We start from the raw sequence: 21255 nt of genomic DNA, 5'->3' as shown, positions 1-21255 counted from the left end.
CAACATTCTCCATTTACTCTAACTGTATTATAATTATGGTATTCTTAAAAAAAAACAAAAAAAAAAAAACAACCAATTATTCAAAATCTTTCACCAAACTACTGCAAATGTAAAGGATTTGTGAATTATTCTAGGATTTCATGTGGCCAATAGGTCTACAATTTTTGCATAACCATTACAACATATATATATATATATATATAACATAGGTGATATATATATTTTTATCACCTATTAGCAGCTGAAAACTAATGTCATAATTGCTTTCTTTTTTTTTTTTTTTTTTGGTAAAATGTGTGAGAAATACACTTGCATATTATAATCAATAGGTTACAATTTCTAAACCAAACTTAACAACCTGCACTATTATTTATAAAAAGAGAGAGAGAGACAATATTTGTTATAATTTCAAAGTTGTTTCGTTTTTTTTTTTTTTTTTTTTTTAGGAGTATTAGCAACTAAGGCCATATTGCTCCGGGATATGTGGTGGTTATTCCCTGACCTTTCCGCATCCTCCATATTTGGTGGTGACGGGCTTGAACCCCGGTCTAATCAAGAAACGTGTGCTACGCACTGCTGCTCCTTCCCACCTGGCTACGGAGGCACATGCTGGCATAGCAAGAACTGCTATGCCAGCATGATACATGTTTATTTTGTGATATATGTTTACATGAGATGCCGAAGAATCTCACAATGTACCAAACTACCACTCTTTGATCACTCATCACCAGATCATGCACACTATTAATAACTTCTGGAGGGATGGACATTGCAGGTTTTCACAGCACAAGACATCTTCCAGGCTCTTCCTCCCTCATTTAATTTCTGCTGCCCACTGCTTAACCATGGAACAGGAAGGGACATCCTTTCCCTAATGTTGTAACCATATCCTCACAAATTGCCTTTGACATTAGTCCCTTTTTTCTGAAATATTGGATAACTGCATGGTGAACCGATTTTGTCCATCTTTCCCCATTCATACAGCTTTGTTGACTTCAGGATCTGTAATTAAAAATACATTTCTGAAACTACATGAAATTTGGTGGGTTACTATTTGAAGTGTAATATTAAGTACAGAAAGTTTTAACACTGCACTTGCTTACTCAGGCTATGAACTTTTTAACTCATCAAATGTTTTGCACATGCACTCTTTTCAAGGTCATTTGAAATAACAATTCAAAGTAAGTTAGACTTATCCAATAAGTGCTTCCATCTTTTATTTACATTTCTAAGTGATTGTAAACAATTTATAATATTTTTCTGCATGAAAACAGATTTTAAAATTGGTGAATATTGCACCTATCAGCCACCATTGTTGGATTTTGGCTTACAAAAGCCAAATTTCTCTGGAATTCAGATCCAGAAGTTGTTTAAACTTAATATATGATACATAAATAGATGTAGAATATAGTATTATATCAAAAAAATGAAGTAATGACGAGTTTTACTAATATCTTATAATTATTTTTTGAATTGTTTTCAGGTTTTTTTTTTTTTAATTCTGATTTTATTTTTGAAATGGCACCTCCATAGCCAGGTGGGCAGGAGCAGCAGTGTGTAGCACATGCTTCTTGATTAGACTGGGGGTTTGAGCCTGTGACCACCAAATACGGAGGATACGGAAGGTCAGGGAATGACCACCGCATATCCCGAGCCCAGGTAAAGGGTGAGGGTTGGCGTCAGGAAGGGCATCTGGCCATAAAAAATTTTCATGCCAAAACACTAAAAACACTGACCTCATATATAAAAATGGGAAAAAGTGAGGAAAAAAAAAATTATTTTTGAAAATTAATGCTAGTATTATACAACAAAATTAATTTTTAAAAATTTTTAATTAATATTTCAAGCATGTTAACACACAAATTTTTCATTTTTACAACTTTTCAAAATTTCATGAGAGAAAAAGTCATTCTACAAAGCCTAAAAAAAATTGCTTAAAAACTCATTCCTAAAAGGGTTATTCAATACAGTATGATTATGTATCACGATTTCTGATTTATTAACAAAGTTTCAAGAAATATAACAGGGGAAGAAAAGCGTACATTCCCATTAGGATTGTTAACTGTATAATGGACTCTAAAAACCAATGAAATTTCAACAACACAACCGAAATAATGGGAGAGAATTACTGGGCCATCTGTGAGGCACAGCCATTCAGACAATTGTGTAGTGTAGGAGTGAAATCAATCACCTAAAGAAAAGACCTCTTCTAATCAAAGTAGCTGAAATTGCTAAAGAGCTAGTCAATTAATATCATCATTAAACTTTTTTTTCTTTTTTTTTCCAAATGATACAGTACCCATGACATTGATGGTACACAACATTTCAGCCATGAAAACGTGAACAATCTCTTCTTAATGATATTCAAGAAACAGCAATGTTCCAGTATATCACAATGGTGTATGAGGATGCATTTCTGCCAAGGTGCATTGAGTAACTTCACTATATAACAGTCAAAATGAATTCTAATATTTCTATGATTTCAGAGTACTGTTCGATTCCTAGTTATAAGAAAGCATTCCTTCAAGGGGATAATTGCACCTTTAAAAGGTGGCCCTGTGCCATACCGTCACACACAATGGGTGACATTTTAAAATTATCTATTAATTCTGTTATAATTTTCTAACATCACATAAATGTGACTTGTTCGAAGGTCAAAGATGCAGTAACATCAAAATTGTGTTTAAAATGACCTACTAACAATATTGACCTTAATATCCCACCACCCCCAACTGAAAATTATCAACACTGAAACAGCCAAAAACAAAAAAAAGAATTTTTGAGGACAAGTGTACATGTTTAACACCATTAATTGGATCTCACGCACTCACAAATGGTTTAATTTTTAGCATGCCACTATGAGGTGTTAGAATATTCAATAAATTTACTTTATTAGATATAACAGAGTTCTCTGGTGCACCTGATATGCATACATATACATAATTAATAAAAATACATAATACAATACAACACATCAATATCCCAAGTAACTTTTTTTTTTTTTTTTATGAAAACCCCAAACATGAAAGGTATCAAAACCTATAGTACTTAGTACCATGCATGGGTTGAAAGAGAAGTATGGGGGAGGGGGATGCCCAGAAACTTTGCTCTAGAGACTAAACATGGGTTTCACCACTTCAAGCCTCCAATAAGAAAAGTGGTGGTATTTCACCGGTTGATGAAAGTCATCTACCACCTACATTTTATGCCTAATACTTGTTTTTTTTTGCTGATGTGCTTTTAAAGCAATTATATACATTATAATTGTTTTACAAGCAAATCAGCTACATAGAACAGTTATTATATTAAGTAAAAAGAACAATTATTATAATAATTATTAAACATATAAAACAATTACATATTAAATACACAGAAATGGCATAGCACTATGAAAAATGAACATAAGATGGGATTAATAATTATAACCTCTCTGAAACTGAATTTTTTTCTATTTATCTATCCCTGCTATTTTGAAAAAATAGCAAACTTTGGCCAGACAATTTATGAACTGATATACTAATGGAATTCCAGTTTCATAAAATTCTTTGGTGAAATACACAAAAATTATCCATGCTATCATACCAAGGATTGATAAACATTTGGCCAGTGGCATGTATTTCTTATTGAAGAATCCTCCCCCCTCTATATTTCTCTGGACACATAACAGAGTCCAAATATACAGAAACATTATGATTATTTACGCTGATTCATGGCAGTGTTTATTTTTTATCCCCCCTCTCTAAGTTTTCATCTCGAAATGTGAAACCTTCATTAGGCTTCTGCTGCCCCTATAACCAGATGCATCTTTTTGCAGATGAGTATTAGCTTTTGAAATGGCCACACTTCAAGCACCAGTTGCTGCCTCAGAGTTGGCAGAGAACCTGAGGTATATTGGGCTACACCATAAAATCTTTGTGAAAAGACTATGCACCACAATAAAGATGATGTGCCATATTAGCTCCCCAAACACCTGGGAATTATGCCACTGGAGGCTCCCTCTTCAACCCTAAGGACTTTGCCATCCCTTAGGTCAAATCTGAATTTCCTCCACATTTCAGACAAATTCCTGCCTGCTCAAATGCTTCAGGCAGCACAAGGCCAGGATGCAGATCTGAAATGCTTTGTGGAGGAGAGCAAATATAAGATGGCTATCCTTGCAGAAATTATGTGATTTTTTTTCTGCAATTGTGCCATGTTCAAACAGTATTTAAAAGTGAGCGAGTTTGTGTTTTAAATGGTGCTTCAATTGCAAGTAGGGAATCTTCCTCGTCAGAAGTGAATCTGCAATCAATGAATTAATTAAATTTGGACTTGCACACATGCAAGAGTTTGTCTCTCTCTCTTGTTCACTGTAATTGTATATAGTTTCTGAATGCCATACTTTACATTTAATAGATATCTCTGTATTATTGTATTATCGAGGTATTTATAATAATTGTCAACATTATGTTTATCATAAAGCATTTAGAACAACATATCTGTAATTTGTAAAATCCCCTAGTTGTACAGCTGTAATGGGATATTGTATATACTATAGTATAGATATTATAATAACTCTCTCTCTCTCTAACCTATATTACTAAAACATTTAGGTAGTAGGAGTTTGGTTTACATACACAATTATTTGGTGTACACGATACTCGATGAATTTTCATTAATAGACAAAGTTTTTTATTTTGTGTATTTGATTGGCAAAAATAACATAACTGTCTGCTGCAGTATAGTGAGCCAGCTACTTGTCACCAGTTTAGAAAAAGACTAAATTCAAATCATGCTGATAGGAAACATTTCTGAACTTTTTTCTGAGATATTTTTGAAATGGCATGTATTTCTTTTTGAAGAATCCCCCCCCCCTCTATATTTCTCTGGACACATAACAGAGTCCAAATATACAGAAACTGAGAACTTATATATACGGCTGGCCAGTTGACCTTAAAGGAGTGTTTTGCACATTAAAACTCCTGGCCATAAGGCTGTTTCAGGTTATAAAAATTAAAAGTAACTCATCAAATCAATAATTTCATTAACTATGAAAAGAAAATACAAAAACAAAAAATATATACATATAAACCTACGTGTAACATTAGTACAATCTTTTCTCAGAAACTCTAAGGCATGAGGATGATCATGTTCAACAGCCTGAGAAACATCTATGATCCATAATTTTCCTTTGTGATATCTATAAGTTGTAAATTACATTTAGATGATAAAAATACTTTGCAACCAAATTAATATATTATGCTGGCTATTGTAAGAATTTCCTCCAATATTAAATATTATTAACAGGTTGACTGCCAAGCTAGTTAAAAAAAAAAAAAATTTCACGGTGCCAAAAAATATTTAGTAAATAATTTGATTAGTAATTCTAAAATAAATATTGAAATGTCAGTGTTATGCAGTTTTTTCGCTTAAAATATCAAAAAAGTCTTTTTTTGTGTCGCATACATGTGGCCAACGTGGACCAGTAGGTTACTTTATTTCTTGAAATGCCGTGTCGGCCACATACGTGTTACACTATTACGGTATACATATGAAAGTTGTTTGTGATTAGTTAATTATATGAAAATTATATAATTAGTTAATTATATGAAAATTATATAAAATCCGTAGGTTTAGCTGCAAAGGTCTGTGATGAGTTATCACAAGGACTTCTAAATGAAGGTCGCACCTTGTATGTAAACAATTTTTATACCAGCTACCATCTGCCATTATCGTTTCTTCATAAAAAAAAACTCACGTTGTTGGTACATTACGAGCAAATAAAAGATTTATGCCCAAAGAAGTCATGCATTCAAAGCTAAATAAAGGGAAGATGATCGCCAAGGAAAGAAAAAATGGAATTATTGTTCTAAAGTGGTGAGATGCTCAAGATGTGAGACTACTAACAACAAAGCATACCCCAGAAATGGTTGGTTGACCCTCCACCAGTAAAGGAAGACGAAAAGAAGCAAAAAAAAAAAAAAAAACTACTTCCTATTCTAGCTTATAATAAGGGAAAAGCAGGCATTGATTTGTCAGATCAAATGGGTACGTATGCCACAATGCTAAGAAAGGGGGTAAAGTGGTACTGAAAATTAGCAATAGAATATATACTCGGAATATCAGTTGTCAAGGCGTACATGGTATACAAGAGTGCTACGCGAAAACAAATAAAAATAAGAAGCTTTCAGGAAGGGATAGTTATGGTTTTGCCAAATATAGAATGGAAACAGAAACGTGAATAGCCAAAATGTGGTAACACTCATATACTAATGACAAAAATTGATGCAAACAACAAGAAAGTTAGAAGGATGTGCGTTTTTTGTTACGCAAAATTGAAAGAGTTGGAAGGAAGATCAGTTGCTAGCAGAACGGGGAAAAGAGTTTCAACGTATTGCCCAGACTGTATTCTCAGCCTTTCGTGTGTTTGGACAACACCATAAATCTTCATAATTTTGTAATTATAAAATTTGTAAAAATAAAGAATTTTTAAATAATGACCAGTTACTCGCTTATTTTTTCTCATAGTGCCATGAAAATTTTATCACATGTAACACTGGAGGCCATGCTTTTCAAAAATAACATAAATTTCCAACAATTTCCAACATAGCTCCCACTGAAACAGTGGGTGTTGGCAATATATGTCCAATGCGGCACCTGAAAAACGTAATAGTGTCGGACATATACGGCCGACGCGGCAGTCAACGTGTTAAAGTTATAATAATAATCTGCATTCCATTCTCAAAAATATGCACAGTTCACCCTTCATAAAAGCTAGAAGAGGAATCACCTCCCAATTACTAAAGTTCTGTTTATTTACATGAGCATTTTATAAAATAAAACTGCCGCAATATTCATATTTAAATTAATCTGATTAGAATGCTAAACCACATTAACAACTTTTGTTAGAAGGTCTAGGGCAGTGATGAGAAACCCTTATAACATAAGGGTTGCTCATCACTGCTTATAACAACAAAAACAAATACTGTGATACTTATTTTTATGAGAGATAAAACTTTTGTTTGTTTTATATTACTGTATTAAAAGTATCAGTTGTTTTTTTTTTTTTTTTTTTGGTAGTTGTTGGCGCATCGGCTTCTGTGGCCATATTGCACCTCCCAAGGTTTTTGCAGTACTTTGATCCAAGCCCGAGGCGGGAATCGAACCCGCGACCTTTGGGTTGCCGTGCAGGTACTTTACCCACTCGGCTAGCCCGGTCGGCAGTATCAGTTGTATTATCAGTAATATAATGTAAAACTGTTTAATAATATTTTTATTGGAATATAATAATTATTCATCAATTTTAATTTTTTTCTCCCTTTCTTGTTCCTAAAATTAGATGGCAGGCTGCAGTGTAAAGCTAGGTGGACTCATCACTGGTCTAGAGCAGTGGCCTCCAAACTTTTTTAGTCGCGCACCCTTATTTTACTTAAAAGGACTAGAGCACACTCCGGAATAAAAAATTAACTATATAAGTTTAATATTTATTTTCTTTATAAATCATTTACATGGACGGCATTATATCTAAAATCGCATATAATTTTAAAAGATTACAAATAAAAATATACAAAACAAAATTAAATTGAAGTTCAAGAATGAAATGTAATGTAATACTATTTGTTTTATTTATAAATAATTTACATGGTATGCATTATATCTAGAATCACATATATGAAATCACACGTAATTTGAAAAGATCATAATCTAATTCAATGCAGAAAAAAAGAGAAATTGAAATTAAAGTACAAAGTGATCAAATCAACAGCATTTTTTAGTGGGAACAATGTGCTTGAATATTTTTCATTATTGCTGTGTATCTTGGTTTCATATTTTGGAACACAGCTACCCAAAGATTTGGTTCCAAGTTAAGTTTATTTCTAAACATGGTTTTATTAATAGTCATTGCAGAGAAAGTCCCCACATATAGGTATGTTGATCCAAATGGAAGGATTGCATCGCTCGCTCTGCTTACCAAATCACCCCATGGATCATCTTGCACACCCCTAGGGGTGTGCGCACTCCATTCTGGAGACCACTGGTCTAGAGTAATGCATCAGTATAATTCAATTTCAAAATAAGTTCATTGTGAAACTACATTCCACAACATTTTTCTATTATATAATTTAGGCATTTAACTTGGCAGCAACATTTAAAAGCTAAAAAGGCTGTTTAAAATGAGCAAAATTTCATCTGCTTAAAATCGAATTTCTCCCTTATATTTTCTTTTCATAATGCAGACACATAAGTAAATATCTACTGGGTGGATGAAGATCTTGTGGTTCTAGAGGAATCATTTTTATATACCTGTTTGCAGCTCCTCATCAGGGGAATGTGGTTTTAGGTACTTTACAGTTTGAATAAACTCAAATTACTGGTTAATCTTCCTTTGAGGTAATAGTAAAACCCAGCTAATTCAAAATTATCTCCCTCTCTTTTAAGCTTTTTATGGTAGTACTTCTCAAAGAAAGAACAAACATCAATATACAAATTAAAATGGCACCAGAAAGTGATTTCAAGCAAATTGAAAATAACTCATCAAGTTAGTAAGAGTAGCAAGACCGAAATTGCAAAAGAATTAAATTCTGATATACGACATGGGCAATGCTGTAGAATTAGTTGCATTAGAAATCTTGATATGTTTGTTAGTTGTTTGTTTGTTTGTTATTTGGTTTTTAGGAGCATTAGCAACTAAGGCCATATTGCTCTGGGGATATGCGGTGGTCATTCCCTGACCTTGTTATTTGGTTTTTAGGAGCATTAGCAACTAAGGCCATATTGCTCCGGGGATATGCGGTGGTCATTCCCTGACCTTTCTGCATCCTCCATATTTGGTGGTCACGGGCTCGAACCCTGGTCTAATCAAGAAGCGTGTGCTAAGCACTGCCGCTCCTGCCCACCTGGCTACAGAGGCACCAAATCTTGATATAGTTAAAAATTAAGCTATAAATGAGGAAAAAAATATGGAAAAAAAAAAAAAAAAAAAAAAGAATCCAGAAAATCAATCATCCAGATTCAGAAGACATATTGTTTGTACAGTTTTTTTAGGTGCATTATGCTGTATTGCAACTTTAAGGCTAGCACTTGAACTCATTAGTAGGCTTTGGATTCCAAATTGTCAAGGGTTATCTGGAACTAACCACAAACCTACAAATTTGTTCAGAGGAAATTTAAAAAACTGAAAGTTCTGGAATTATTAAAAGTTTCTTGCTGTTCTCTGATAACTAATTGATGACAGCCTATTGTTAATACATAACATAAAACTGTTTTATGTTTTCATACAACATTATTCTGATATCATGCTTTATTGTAAGCACTGGATGATAAATTAAACTAATCTTTTATTACAGTTTAACTTACTTTTTTATTTTCTCGCACACATTGATGAGAAATGCAAAAGTTGAAAAATTAATGCAAAGATATAAGCAATTTTTCTGCATAACTATATAAATCAGGAGTGTCAAATTGGAGGCCCATATGCTGAGTGAAGCCCTCAAATAATTGTTGCATGCCGAAGTGTTTTCAACTTTTACAGGTTCATACTGTTAAACCTATATGAAAACAGTGGTTAAATTATGGTACTTAAATTTGTTAAAATTTCAATAAATTCGTAAATTATATGAATCTTGATAAGTGATGTTAGTTATGTGCGAGTGCCAATACATAAGATATGTAGTACATTTCTTACAGTAATATCACATTGGTATGCCATATGCATGCCAGAGTGGCCTGCAAGCCTCTGAGAGCCTTGTGTGGCTACAAGCACATCCAAATTTGACATTTCTATTTAAATATTAATTTTATAACTTGAAGAGATTAAAAATAATTTAAGGATTAATTATAAGCCTGAAGACCATCACAAGTACAAATTCATTAATATAGCATTACACAGCACTGCTACCTTAATGAACATGTTTAATCATCCTGCTTTTTAAGTAACTATGGTAAAAGTTTTGCCATTAAGAAATGTACAATAATCCAGAAGAATTACACTTTTCTTATTGAGAAGTTTATTTGTGGTGCACAAGCAATTATTAGTAATAACTTCATAACATAAGAGATAAATGAACAGCAAACTTAGTGCCGTTTTTGTCATCTTGTTTTTTTTCATTCTTTTTATGGTACACTTAATGAGACACTCGTAACAGCGGACTATTCTCACAATCATCCACGAAAGTATAGTGGCTTTGCCACTAGTCACTTGTTTGAAAAGATCTGGGTTTGAATCCCATCAGAGAGACTGGTGGAATTTTTAAAGATATCTTCAATCAAAGGATTCAATTTGCAGATCTCAAGTGGTGAGGTAAGCCCTGCCCATGACCTATGTGGGGTTTTCTGGCACGCACCACAGGCAAATGAGCTCTTCAACACATACACCTACAAAGATCACAATGGTGATTCTACCCCCCCCCCCCAAACTTTCAGAAACTTCTAGACTATCCAAAAGGGGAAAGGTCAATTAATGATTCTTAGCCTGCAAGCACCCCAGCTCTCTATCACACAGCTGTTCAATATATGCTGAATGCATTTTCTACAGGTGTTTCCATGGGCACTGTTTTTCTATACCATCTGTAATTCCACAACTTTCTTCCAAGAAGTCTGAACACATGCATCAACTAGTTTCACAGTTCAATCCAAACTCCCTGAACTAACTTTTCCTGTTCTCATTTATCTCTTTTACTTATATTCTTTGGAAGAACCTTCCTCTTATATATTTCTGAAAATTACAATCTAAATAAGTTGCATCTTCCATTATTTCAACTTTCAGTCCACTCACTTTAAGAGTATTATAGGTTCCATTATCTTTTGTGTTTGGGGTCACCATAAAAATAAAATGTGAAATCATAATATTAAGACAACAGTAAGAGCCCCTATAAATCCTATTTCTATATGCTGTAAGTTTGATAGTTTTTAGGCACATCAGAAACTTTGGCTAAAATAGCCATTTTGTATTATGCCTGTACAAGTGTTTTCATAGGCCATTTTATGTGAGCTGAGAAATCTGGGACAACTCAGAGGAGGACCCCCCCCCTCCCTAAAACTGAAATTGGCAAACCACAGCCTGATTGAAGAGTGACAAGTGCCAAAACCACTACTGTCACAGAAGTCTTTCTGAATGCTCTAATAAGAATGTAAGTATTATTTATTCCTTCAGCACATGCTATCTTAAATAATTATATTACATTAATTCATAAATAATTTTATAATTAAATAATATTCATAAATGATACAGTTGTTTATAAGTAATTATATTACATAATAAAATTAGGATTTAACTTTCTTTAGTAAAAAAAAAAAAAACCTTAACTGTACACTTAAACGCTAAGGTAGTTAATGTTAAATGCCAATTGACAACTTACAAAAGATTAAATTCACTAAGATCTGCATGTACAAGCTTGCAAGAATTATAAAGTCGATGCATCATTATCACACATTGCAAATATAGCTCTCTAGCCTTGGACTCAGACAGAGTAACGTCTTTCAGAAGTGGTGCTGGCCTTAAAAAAAAAAAAAAAAAAAAACAGTTATTTTTAGTTGAACAAAAATTAAAAACTTTAAAACAAACAAAAAATATATACAAAAATTATTTCAACTGCCTACATAATATTAAATGGGAGTGGATAAAGCAAAAATGGTTAAAGTAATTTTTTTTAAATTTTGGCTGCTCCAGGCCTAATATCCATATTGTGGGCATACACAAAATTTAAAAAACTCTTGCCAGTTCTATTTGTTAAATACTAAACAATCCAATTTTCATTAGTCAAGAGAACCAGAACTCTTGAAAAGAGAACTGGTAAGAGTACACGTATACTGAGATACAGTTAGACTTCTAGACACCTACTGATAGACAAACAAGTACAGTCAGTCCTTGTATAACATGTGTTTACACTTCACGAATTCGATCATACACGATTTATAAATAGAGGAACGATATTGTGTATAACACGAACCGAATTCGCCTTTGTGTTTACAAGAAATGGCAGTCGAACACAGAATCACCACAACTGAATGCAACACAATAGGAATGAAGAGAAGATTCTGAAAATGTATTATGTTTTTTATATCAGTGAAGGGAAACACATTTCACCATAATAACATAAAAACCCACAAAATTCCAGCTATTGGTATTATCGCAAATGCAATTAGATCGAGTTTACTACCCGTTTATAACATATTCCATTGGCAGGAACGCAACTGGAAATTATTTTTATTGTTTTATGGTAGTAACCCCCAGAAATGTGCTTTAGTAAAATGTGAGCTAGTGAGGGGTTAATAGTGTGTCTCTGCCTTTACGACGTTGTTTATTCAGTTGGTACATGCACGCAGCTTTGTTTATGTGTATCAAGCGTGCCTCCTCATTTTGTAATTGTGCTTTATTCCCTAAAAATGAGTAAAATACTTAAAAGGTGTGAAAAGGAAGCGTCCTGGTGAAGACACTACAGATTCAGAGAGAAAAAGAAAAGCAATATCGATAGACAGAAGTGGACTGGGTCAAAAATTCTTACCTGGGAAAGCAGCCAACATACTAGCATTTATGGCCAAAATCACAACGGTCTCCATCATCTTCTGGCCTCTGGCCCACTGGGTTTCCCCAGTAAGGCTTATGGCCAGTCCACCTCTGTTGATAGAGAAAAAATATGAAATTGTGAAACACTTTGAGCGAAATGAAAGAACATGTGATACTGCACGCGCTACAGGCCTAAATGAAGCAATGTCGAGAATTAGAAAGAATGCAGAGAAAATAAAAACAACTTTCAAAGCAGGAACAACTCAAAGTGTAATAAAATCCATCTCTTCTAATTCTTTGTGTCTTGATAGAAAATCAAACAAAATCTTCCAATTCTTTGTGTCTTTGGATAGAAAATCAAACAAAGAACAAGTTTGCTTATGATAGAAGCAAAAGCATTAGCAATATTTTATTATGTAATAGTCGTAATAAAATACGTAAGTATTTTATTACGATTATTTATTGTGTTTGGTAATGTTTTGGTTTCAAATGTGTGTTCAATCTTGGGTGGTTGGCACCTAACCCTATTTTTTCCATAGGGCCTGTTCTTTATATTGCATGGTTTTGCATTGCACAAGGGTTTCTAGGAACACAACTATCATGCTATACGAGGACTGACTGTAATCTATTTTGAGAACAGACGATCTTTCTGTTCTCAAAATAACATATATAAAGTAGTGTTGTAGATGCTGGAAATAAGTACTTTGTAATAGGAAGAAAACAGGATATTTTTGGGGCCAAAACAAGCAAAAAAGAGATTTCCTCAGAAATAAACAGAAGGAAAATGAAGTTGTTTCAAAAAAAAAAAAAAAAAAAAAAAAAAAAAAGTATTTTTAACATCCACACTGTACTAGATAAATTTCACTGACAATACGTATATTATATTAAAATACAGGCCAGGACTGTTCACCAGCATAGTATGCATTCAAACATTAGCTGTCTATGGATTTCTCTTTGGATTTTTTGTCAGAAGTCAATTGGTTTTGACTGCTTCAAAAAGATGTTGCAAACTATTCCCTCTTCAGAAATGTTGAGTCAAAGTTTTGTTCTTAACAATAGCACTGCTATCTAGACTTAACTGCCAAGAGAATTTTAAAAGCTTCACCAGAAAGAGATCAGAAATCAGTTTGTTTTTCTCACCTAGTTGAATATTATCTCATATTCTGCACTGTTAAGAAAAATTGTTAATATGCCACATATGGCTTGTAATAATTTGTTATATTCCAAACTTCCTTGTGCAATAATCAGTTCCCCAACCAAGGACTACTGTACATCAATTCTTTCGTCTTTCATAACAGCAACTGGTAGGTTCTCACATTGAAGCTAATGGAATTGATACTGCAAAACTATCTCTTTATCTTTTATGATGCCAAGAAGTACTGGAAAGTTGTCCACAAAAAATTTCAAATTTAAAAATTACGCATTGTCAATTAATGAAATTTTTACTACCTCAGAATCTATAAGAACATAATTTTTCAATGGAAACTTGTGCACCAATAAAGTACTTAAACACTGAATAAAAGAATAGAATCATGACCTTGGCAGGAGAAATGCCTATGACTAAGTCAGAATCACCCTTCTGGTTTAGTCTCCTATTGTAATCAACTTCCAAAATGGAAGTGTAAGATTTAAAAACTGTTGGTATAATATAATTACACATAACATTCTTTAACATATAGGAGTAACGACCTCAGTACATGGATTGAAGAGCTATGTTCAGATTTTCACATTGTCATAACATTTAAAAGAAATAAGAAACTTGCTTTATTTAAGCTAGAAAAGAGGAACATGAAGAGACTTTATGCACAAATGAGGATAACATGGCTAGAATCATCAGCTTGCTTTCATCAGAAGTATGTGATTCAGAAGTTCTTTTTCTTGAGTTAATCAATTTTGTCTTTCAAAACTTTTCACCACACAAATGTGGTGAAAAGCTCATTTCTCTTCTCTCCACATAGAGCACAAGGCTATTATACCACATTTCAATTTTGCAATTTAGGATACTACACCTGACAGACAATTTATTAATGAAAATAAGCAGAAATTTATAAAAAATTTCCACTTTCAATACAATTTGCTATTTTCTTACAAAAATAAAATCAAACAGAAATTCATAATCATAATAATAAAAAGAGCGAGAGAGAGAGAGAGAGAGAGAGAGAGAGTGTTTTTGTAAAAAGACAGAGAAACTCATTGTATCCAACTATATTAGATGGTGAGGCAGTGGAGTCAAATCAAGTAAAAAATAAAAATCTGCATGGCTGTCACCTCTCCCAATCATAAATTGGGAGAGTTGACAGCTATGCAGATTTTCCAGCCAACTGCTGGGGAGCCCAAGAATATGCAACCATGCCCCTTTTAAGAAGCCAAATGAAAATACGTCTACTTGTTTCAAAAATGAAAATGGCATGTCTAAGTAAAGTTTGAATGTAATGTCTGTATGTCTGTGTCTTAAATAACACAGCAGGTGTGAATGTCTAATCATGGGCAATTCCCCATTAATGATTGGAGTAAGTGGGAATGGAACTCATATATATGATTAAGAAAATGAAGCACGAGGAGGATGCTGAGATAGATGGATAATAAGCTGGTCAGTCTAATAAAGTAGAAGAAAGTGGCATGGGAACAATGAAGAGTAGTGAAGACTATAACAGCTATCAATTGATCTGTAAGAACACCACAGAAAAGGTAAGAATGACTTAGGCTAAGTACAAGAACTCACTGGCTAAGAGAGCAAAGAATGGGAACAAGAAGTTGTTTCGTGTATGTGAATACAAAGAAGTAAATGAATGAAATGAGCCCCTTGTGTTTTGTGTGGAAAAGTCTTAACACAGATGACATTGATAAACTGAACAGGTACTTAGAATCACCTTTACAGCAAAAAGTCCCTTCATCATTAAAGAGGCTGTGCAAGTGAGACTGAGCAGTATGGAATTAGTGCTACTGAAATTACAACTGAGCGTTTATTAAAAAAAAAAAAAAAAAAAAAAAAACACTCAAAATTTTTATTTTATTAATTTTCTTCTTTCGTTTAAATGGCAAAAGAATTAACCTTACATAAATATGGAACAATGCTAGCACAGGCTAGGTAATCCATCAGCTGATGAACTCTCCAGCAGCTCAGGGTTCATTCCCTGCAGTGCCCTCAAAAGATATTATCTTTAAATCGGAATTACTCAGACCCATACCCAGAAGCAGGCTAGCAGAAGACCTGCACCATACTCCCCTGTATGAGACTGTGATTGAACTTACAACCAGGAATTTATCAAACTTGTCTTTTATTTGCTGCTTTAAATCACTATTCTAATCATAATAACGACTTTTAATCTTATGGACTTCTTCGAGTTCCACACTAGTACCCACTACTTGCATCCAAGAGATAGACAGAGCTGGCCCTGGTACATAGAAGGTCCGGTTTTCGAACTCCATCCAGTGTAGTAAACCAAGGCTCCTGTACCTCCCTCCCCTTTTGAGACAACCCATTTGGCAAAAAGGTTTACAACAGCATCGTGCTTTTTAACACATATTCCATGAGTTCTAGGTACCTTTGAGCAATGTGGGCAAGCGATTCGACCACGCTGCACCCAGCCAGACATTGCTGATCTGAACTATATCCTCGAGGTGTTCTTGAGGGAGTCAGAAGGGCACTGGTCCTGGTTTGAACCAGGTCAATAAATGCGTGGCCGGATAGCAACTTGGTTCCATTGTCCACCCACTGATGATGCGATTTAACCTGTGTGGAATTCCTGAAACAGTTGCCATCAAATGAGGAGTGCAGGAGACAGCTCCATCTGCTCTTCACTGATGCCTTGCTTTCTATCCTTTCTCTACCAACCTGGAGCAAGAGTAGCATTCAACCCTTTTTTAACTGCCATCTGAGTTACCAAATACTCAGTCAACTCTGAAGAAGAGAGCTGCAACTTCTCAACTCACTCCTTTAATAGCAGAATCACCCACCTAAATGATCGGATACTTAGTCCGCACGAACGTTGGCTGCAATCATATCGTTCGATAACCTAAGCCAGTGGTGCACAAACTGTGGGGCGCGACCCCCAGAGGGGCCGCGGGATAAATTAAAGGGGTCGTGGAAATTTTTAAATAAAATTATTTTTTGTGTACATAAAAGCTAAAAAATCTGTTGTTAAAATTACTTTTTTCCCCCGAATACTGTAGATGTAGAAACCTTACTACTCGAAGTCTGAGATACGAATGTACCCTACTGCCACTCTATTTTGTTAGGGTGACGTTCTTTTTTATTGTCTGCTTCGTGAATACACCTTAATTTGCTCTCTGGCTATGGACACACACACAGAAAGCAGCTGACTAGTGCAACTTCTTAGCATGTATTAATACTTCTCAGTACACTTACTAAACGTTTACTGAGAATTAAGATCCCTTTAGATCTTAATTCATGTTTCCTAGTGGCTAAAGAAAGCATGAAACGTATTAAATTAAAAAGACACTTACATACGAAACATCCAGAGCTAATGGAAAAAAACTGAATCCCTTTTCAAAAGATGCACAGATGCCGTACAAAGTCTGAAATCTTTCAAGAAGAAACACACAGCAGTTCCTTGTAAAGGAACAAGAGCATTGTTGGAATTTTCATATTTAACAGGAAAAAATGATCCCACCACCGTTCTCACCTGAATGTCTATTTTTATTTAATTTGCTCACTGTTACCCTACCAAAAGTTAATTGATGATAAAATCTTGGAAGAAAGCAAGTTCTAAGAATGAACAATTTCTGCTGAGGTTTTAGAGGCGCTTTCCACAGTTGCCCCAACAGTTCATCCAGGAAGAGATCGGGCACAGGAGGAGTCAAATTTTACCCCAGGATACTTCCAACTCAAGGACAAATCTCCAGGGGACAATAGCAATCCTCCCACCAGGAAGTTGCAGCCCTCCACTTTAACTTTCTTTTCCCTGCCCAATGGTATCCAGGACAAAGTCCAACTCTTATAGCAAGATCTAAGAGTTGGACTTTTAATGGCTTGATATTCTTTGCTTCACCTTTAAACCTCAACTCAGATGTACAATTTTGCTGCATCTTGTATATACAGTTCAAGGAGGTTGGGACATGCTTACGTCGCAGTGCCTCAAGAATAGCAGGATAAGATATCGAACGTTTTCTGAAGGTCTATGGATGCTAGATGTAATGGTCGAAGTTCACTTCTGGCTGTACATATTAACGATTGAAGTAAAGTCACATTTTCAGCCACCCCCACCTATGGTAGGAAGGCTTTTTGTCTAGGATCCAAAACTATCCTCATCATCAACTGATTGGCATCACCTTATGGAATGTGCGTAAAATCACTGATGATACGGTAATAGGTCTAAAATCACCCAGTCTTCTAGATTCCTCCTTTTTTGGCAGGAAGATGGTATAAGCTTTATACATGACATCAGGAAGGGAGTCCATCCATAGAAATAAGTTTAATAAATCCACTAACACTTTAATAGGAATACAGTAAACCCCCGCTATTCGCGGTATCTGTATTCGCAATCGCTGATTTAATATAAAATGAAACCTAAAAAAATGTGAATTTTAAAGCGCTGTGAATATTTTCCGCCATAAAAAAACATGGGCGTGGCTAAAATTATTTTTCCCGGTCAAAACAGTGTTCAGTGGGTGGGGGGAGACGGGTGACAAAATCGCGAGCGTGGATGTTTCTCGCTAATCCTTGTCAGAATGTGTTATGCGCTTGTCATGGAAGGTTTGGTCGTTTGCTTTTAATTTATATGCTTATAAATTGAATAAATTTATCAATTTATAAATTGATATGCTTACAAAAGTGATAAATCTACCGTTTTGCAGTGTTAAACATACTTTTTCGAGTGTGTTAACGGAAGAAAGTGCCTTTATTATTGTGGACAAGTTCTTTTTTACCCGTACAAAAATATGGCTACGAATAACAAGGGAAATGTGAAAATATCAAAGAAGGTGATTACATTAGCAAATAAAATTGAGTTATTAGACAAAATTTCTAATGGTGAAAGTGTCTCTTCAGTGGCAAAACATTATAAAATCAATGAGTCAATGGTACGATCAATCAAAAAATCAGAAGAAAAAATCCGCCGTAGTGTCCATGAAAACGCGCTAATTGCTTCAAAAATTTGCTCTGTAACTCGTGATGTTAAATTAGAAAAAAATGGAAAAGGCTTTAAATCTGTGGATAGAAGACCGAACTCAAAATAAAATTCCGTTAAGTTCACTCATCGTTCGTGAAAAGGCAAAACTCCTTTATTAACACTTTAGGGAAACTGGTGATAGCACTGGCGGGATAAGTTTTTTTGCTAGCAAAGGCGCTGGTTTGAAAGATTTGTTTGAAATTTCTAATAAATATTACATTTAATATTAAATTGTTTCTTATTTTCATTTCGATGCCATATGCTTGCATTTCACTATGTACTGTCTATGTACAGTCATATTATGAAGGTACATATAATACATACATAGACAAAAATTTAGACTAATTTTTCTTATATATTTCATACTTTGGAACGGAACCCCTTTATTACTATGGGAGCCATAACTCAGTATTCGCGACATTTCTCAGGAACGTAACCCCCGCGAATAGTGGGGGTTTACTGTATTCCTAATCTACCGAGGGGTCAAGCCATCTGGACCAGGACTAGATGTTATGTCTGGAAAAGCAGCTCTCAATTCTGTACTAGAAATAGGGCCATATAAAATATGCCCCCATTTCTAGTACAGTCCCCAAATCCTCCTCATAACCGTTAGGGATATATAGTTCATGTTCATCCTTACTTCCACAAAAGACGTCTTCCCAAAAAGATGAAAAAAATTCATCCAAATTTACAGTATCATCAGCAATCCTAACCAGATCCAAGACGAAATGGGCACAAAGTTTCCAATTCTTATAGTACATGCATTGCACCTTTGCATATTCTTTCATCCTCTGCCATTGTTTACTCAAAGGTTTATCCAAGGCTTCAGAATAGGGCATCACTATACTAGAAGATATATAAGCATTGAGCTCCTCCATGTCAAAACATTGATCGAAAGCTTCTGCAAAAATCTTTTCAATTTTTGATGGTCATATGAATTTTCAGGCAATTCTGAGATGGAATTCAGGATCACATCATAAAGAGGTTCTTCCCCATTTAATGGCTTGATATTCTTTGCTTCATCTTTATTTCAACTCAGACATACAATTTTGCTGCATCTTGTATGTGTAGTTCAAGGAGGTCAGGACATGCTTACGTTGCAGCGTTGATGACACTTACCCACTGATACTGAGAGGTAGGGAGAAAGTGCACTGAACCATTAAGGTCAATTATGAGGACATCACTGGACTCAAGGAAGATAGATTTGAATTAGAGAATTGCCAATGTATCCATACATAAAGGCAATTCTAAGAACAATGTGGATAACTACAGGACAGTCGGTCTACTAATTAATACTTGGTCTCCTTGTTTAACTAAAAATAATGTGTTACAATAACTCTATCTCACCAATATCTCTGCTTTTTTTTTTTTTTTTCTTACAACACAACTTTGATCATTTGCATATATTATCACAACATACTGAGAAACAAACTTTCAGAAAGTTCTATTAATTGTCTGAAAATCAGTTAAAAGAACTGAAATTTTTTTGACAGTGTATTTTTAGTGTTTAAACAAAAACAACAATAAGAATCTTAATAATAACTTTTCTTAGAAATAAATTATTTACCAGCCATCTAAACCTAAAAATTCCATTACTAATACATGACTCTTCAACAGAACTGGTTTGGGGCAAGGCAGCCCAGCTGTATGAATTCTAGAGAGATTTCTCATTTCCTTTTCTGCCCAGGTTTGAACCATCTTTCGTGGATTATGCCGACAATAGCCATGCCGAAATCTGCCAAAAAATTAAAAATATGAGGAAATAATTTATCAACGATTAATATATCAATTTATATAAATGAACATTCTATTATACTTTGAGAAGGATGTTGTGTAGGTGAAAATACATGCTGTAACCAAAATTACATTGTTAGTAAAGCAATGGTGCAAATTTCATCTGTGCAGAATTCTACTACTCTGCAAATATGCACAAGGATCTAACAATTTTAATTTAATTTCTAGTATAGCTCATACAATGGGAATGAAGCTGAAATTTTTTTTCCTTTTTTTTTTTTTTTTTTTTTACTTCATCTGAATTATTAAAATATACTTTCAGAAAAGGAAAGTGTAGATATGCCTTAACTTTGAATACAAATGATTAGCATTGATTATAGTAATTTTTAGTTAATATAATATGCACACCAGCATGGATTTTTTTATTGTGTATGTCTTTGATAGTATATAACAGAGCTATAATGCTCAATATGTTGTACGTTGATATCAATATTTGTAGAAGAATAAGAGAAATTTACCTCAGTATGATACATAGAACACTTCCATATGATACTCTGTTCTAATTTCTAGAGAGTCTCATAAGACAGTGTTCTACATATCATATTGAGATAAATTTCTCTTTTCTTTTACAAATATTGTGTATGTCTATACTAGTTTGTGTGTTCATGGTCATTCTTGAGATATTGAAGTAGTTTGATAAAAGGATTTTTGCAACTAAAGAATTTGTGTTTTCACAAGTATCACAAATTTGCAGATTAGGCATTTATACAGTAAAATCCTATTACAACAAACAACTCTGGGAATGCATGAATCATAACACAGTACTGAAATTTTGTTCTAACGAATATCACTGAAAATTATTTAAAAATAACTATTATTTTTCAAATAAATTCTATAAAACTTTTC

General features: G+C 34.1%; 1 protein-coding gene across 1 annotated transcript in view; it reads right to left on the bottom strand.

Moving 5' to 3' along the window:
* RIOK1 (RIO kinase 1) overlaps positions 1-21255 on the bottom strand; it is a 133774-nt gene that overhangs the window by 49831 nt on the left and 62688 nt on the right. Inside the window, exons 9-11 of the mRNA XM_090389101.1 lie at positions 20183-20350; positions 11337-11474; positions 5076-5179 (exon numbers count right to left, since the gene is read on the bottom strand). Of these exons, the coding sequence (XP_090245227.1) occupies positions 5076-5179; positions 11337-11474; positions 20183-20350 (410 nt within the window). The remainder of the gene's footprint in view (positions 1-5075; positions 5180-11336; positions 11475-20182; positions 20351-21255) is intronic.

The sequence above is a fragment of the Mastigoproctus giganteus genome, chromosome 14, assembly GCF_048544385.1.
Source record: "Mastigoproctus giganteus isolate SK-2022 chromosome 14, ASM4854438v1, whole genome shotgun sequence".
NCBI lineage: Eukaryota > Metazoa > Arthropoda > Arachnida > Uropygi > Thelyphonidae > Mastigoproctus > Mastigoproctus giganteus.
Note: the sequence above shows the minus strand (reverse complement) of the source record. Positions and strands in the feature narration are given on the sequence as shown.